Source organism: Triticum aestivum, chromosome 2A, assembly GCF_018294505.1.
Source record: "Triticum aestivum cultivar Chinese Spring chromosome 2A, IWGSC CS RefSeq v2.1, whole genome shotgun sequence".
NCBI classification, from domain to species: Eukaryota; Viridiplantae; Streptophyta; class Magnoliopsida; order Poales; family Poaceae; genus Triticum; species Triticum aestivum.
The window spans coordinates 270628555-270632633 of NC_057797.1; the positions used below are offsets into that span (position 1 = coordinate 270628555).

At 51.9% G+C, this 4079-nt stretch overlaps 1 protein-coding gene across 1 annotated transcript; it reads left to right on the forward strand.

Moving 5' to 3' along the window:
* The first annotated feature begins 2861 nt into the window (after positions 1–2861).
* LOC123191646 (uncharacterized) lies at positions 2862–3566 on the forward strand. Its single transcript, XM_044604307.1, has 2 exons — positions 2862–3066; positions 3146–3566. Exons 1-2 carry the CDS (start codon positions 3041–3043, stop codon positions 3564–3566), a joined length of 447 nt encoding a protein of 148 aa, XP_044460242.1. The 5' UTR covers positions 2862–3040.
* The last annotated feature ends 513 nt before the right edge of the window (positions 3567–4079 follow it).

The following is a 4079-nucleotide window of genomic DNA, read 5'->3' on the forward strand; positions in this document are numbered from 1 at the left end:
TGGTCAAATCTAGGCAGTGGGGCCCAGGTGTCATAGGGTCATTTGCTAAACAGATTGTTTATTTAGTCTAATTAGGGGTGGGGCCCCTAAGTCATACTCTATGTAGCATCTAAGATTAGTACGATTGTTACATAATATTAATCCTAATCTAGTGGCCAGCGTGTTTGGCAATGGCTGAGCCATGCCCTTCGGCTGGGCACTCCAGGGCCAACACAGATGGCTCAAAGGCCACGATGGCCATGGCTAGCCAGGAGCGGCTGCGTGCCGGAGGGACGCATGCAAGCGGGACGTGCACGGCTAGGTGCGGCAGCAACGCAACAGCAGCGGCGACGGCGGTAGGCGGCAAATAGCAGTAGCAGGGAAACTGTGGCAGCAGCGCCAACGAGCATCAGCAACAGCCCAACACATGCGGGCGTGGCCAGAGATGACAACGACAGCAGCAGCGAAGGCAGCGCGCGCGGGCCGCGGTCACCTCCGCGGTGAGCGCCAGCACACAACGGTGTGTGGACGCGGGTTCGAGCACCGGCCATGGAGGCCTTGACGAGCGTGACTACAACGGCGACGGATCGAGGGGGCTATAGGGGGAATCCGAAGGAGGGGCTCACCACGAGCTCGACGATGAGGTTGAGGAGGTGCGGGGGTGGCCGGATGCATCGATGCCGACGATGAGATGCAGCAGCCATGGTGAAGAAGCCCGACGATGGCGAGGCTTGAGGCGGTCCTAGATCGAACCCATAGGTGAGGGCGAAGGAGACGACGATGGCGGAGCTCCTGGATGTCTTGGCGTGATGAAGGAAGGTCGGTGGCCGGGGGATCGACGAAGGCGGCGGTGACTGTGGTCTCGGGCGTGGATCAATTCGGTGGAGAATAGTGAGAGAGGGGAAAACGGAGGGAGCCAGGGTTCATGTTGGGGAAAGAGGCAGAAATCACAGATTTGACCTGAGGCAGAAATCAAATCACAAACTGACCTGTTCAGGAAAAAAATTCACTCTGCTGACCCTTTGGTGTGGCGCCCGACATCTGGGCACCGCACCCTACTGTGCAGCGCCTTCCCCTTAGGCGTCGCACATCCTGCCAGCGTGGCAGCCCTGGTCCAGTTGCGGCCCCACACGCACCTGTGCAGCGCCTAAGAGCTAGGCGCCACACTTTGACGTGCCGCGCCTAGCCCTTGGGCGCTGCATAGTGACTTAAGCGCGGCCGCCCCAGCCCAACCAGGCAGTTCTTCATCTCTCCGCTCTCTGTACAGAGAGCGGCGGCGGCGGCGGCGCCCCCATCTAATCCCCCCACATCCCTCTCAGATCTGAAGATTTGATCCGTGGATTCGATCCCCAATTGATCCTACTAGGTAAACTCTTCCCTTCTCTTTCTTTTGCTCCGTAAATTTGTTTCCATTCTAGAGATTTGTCCATGATTTTATGGAACCCTTGATTTGTTTGGTTTGCTCGATTTAGGATGTGTATTCATATTGGTAGTACCGTAGTGTTATTTATTAGTTCACAATATATGATTCTTTTTGTTGAAACCCTAGATTGTTTAGTTTTTTTAGATATATATGAGATGCCTATTTTTGTTTAGTTTATTTGAGATGAAGATGAACTTTTATATGTTTATTGTTTGAAATTGTAAGGATGGTTTGGCTTCTGGACGATGTCTACGACATGCAACACTGGGCCTACATGATGCGCGAGAAGGATAAGGTAATAATGAGTAATCTAAATATTTTGCAAATTTGCCTTTAGTTGAAATTTACATGCCCTAAGATTTGTCATTACTTGTTTTTTGCAGAAGCTTGAACCTCTGAAGATTCGGTATCACGGGGTCTCTGGTCCTGCCATGCCTTACGATGAGCAGTACACACCGTACATCAAGCAGGCAGGACTACTCCCGTGGATTCTGTTGGTTAGCCGGTCCATGCCGAATCTGAACGCTCCACTGGTGTCTGCTCTTGTTGATCGGTGGAGGCCAGAGACCCACAGTTTCCATCTTCGGACCGGGGAGATGATCGTGACGCTCGAGGATGTCTCGTTGATCACCGGTCTTGCTATCGACGGGAGGCCTCTATGTATGAGCACCGATTCTGATGGGTGGCGCGAGCAGATGATTGCTCTTATCGGTATGGCTCCTATCGAGGCTGAGGATGATGTAGAGGAGGGAGAAGAGAAGAAGAAGAGGGAAAGGAAGGCAGCCGGAGCTGCTTTCACATGGATTCAAAATAACTTTGCGACGTGCCCTCCGGATGCAACTGATGATGTGATCCAGACACATGCTCGTGTGTATATGTGGTACATTGTGTCGAGGACTTTGTTTCCTGACTCCACTGGCAAGAACGCTCCATGGATGTGGCTGAAGGCGTTAACCGTCTTCGATAGCAAATGGAGCTGGGGTTCAGCGACTCTTGCCTACTTGTACCGACAGGTAGTTAGTCTGTTTTGTGATCAACTCATTTATTCATTAGCAATGCAAGCTTGCTGTCAAGTTAACATTGTTTTTCTTTCATATGTAGCTGGATGATGCGTGTTGCGGGATCACACCTAGTGCAGGCATTGGTGGTAATCTGCTTCTACTTTCTGTATGGAGCTGGGAGCGTCTGCCTGTTAGACGCCCGAAGAGCATCAGGTTTGATCCTTGGTATGCAGATGAACATGATGAATTACGGCGCCCCATGTGGGCTTACAAGTGGGATATCGTTTCCGAGATGATGAACGATGTCAATCTCATGTACCAAACGTACATTGCCGAGTTGGACACGATTACGCCTGAGCAGGTAAGGAGGTCATTACTTTAGTCCTTTCTCATGCTTGCTTGAAAAATAGTTATCAAATTTGCATTGTTTCCCTGTTTCATAGGTGGAATGGCAGCCATATGGCGCGAGTGAGAGCTTGGGGTACACCGCGGACTTCCGCCTCAACCCGATGTGCTTGCGGGATAAGGATCTCTGGCTTATGCGGTGCCCACTGATATGCAACTGGGCGGTTGAGTTTCATTTGCCGCATCGCGTGTATCGTAGTTTGGTATTTTCCAGCCTCACCCGCCGGATTGGATGGACACTGATAAAGCACTTCATAGGTAAGAGAGCATGTGTGCGTATTGTCTAATCATCGGGACTCCTTTTGATTGTGCTAATGTTTTGTTTTATACCACGCAGGTTGGATAGGAGAAGGCAATGGAAGATAAAGGACTGGGCCAAGCATCATTCTGCGTATGTTACCCGCTTCCAGCTTTGTGTGGAGCAAGCTCGTAGCACTGCACGCGCCCCGCTTCGTGAGCACAACTCACTTGCTTTTGATAACTACGTACGATGGTTTATTGGAACTACTCGAGTTGAGATATGCCCGCCGGCATATAATGAGGATATTCTTGAAGAACCCGTAAACTTTGAGGATCTAGCAAAGGGGAAGTACAACAGAGATGTCAGGCTAGGGCAAGGAGTCCCTACTGTTCCGGTGATTAACTATGTGGTAAAGTGTTCCCCTCTTTACTTCTCCCACCACCAAGGGATCTCACCTTCCCCCTCCGTGTCCTCCACCCCCTTCATTGTTTCCATACCGATGAAAATGGCAATATAATAGTTAGTCACACAATACAAAATGACAACACAAGCATTGAGCCAAAAGAACAAGATCATAGTAAGTCACATACGGCAATGGTCCATTGAGCCAAGAGAACATTCCTCCACTACGGCCGCCGCCAAGGCCAAGATCACCACTGCCTCCACCATCACCACTGCCTCCTCCATCACCACGGCCTACACCACCACCGCGGCCTCTACCGCCACCACCACGGCCTATACCACCACCACCACCACGGACTCTACCAGCAGCACGGCCAAGACCACCACCACGACCTCTACCACCACCACGGCCAAGACCTTCACCACGACAAACACCATCACCACGACCTCTACCACCAGCACGACCAAGACCATCACCACGGCCAAGACCTTCACCACGACCTCTACCACCACCACGGCCAAGACCATCACCACGGCCAAGACCTTCACCATGGCCAAGACCATCACCACGGCCTCTACCACCACCACGGCCAAGACCATCACCACGGCCAAGACCTTCACCATGACC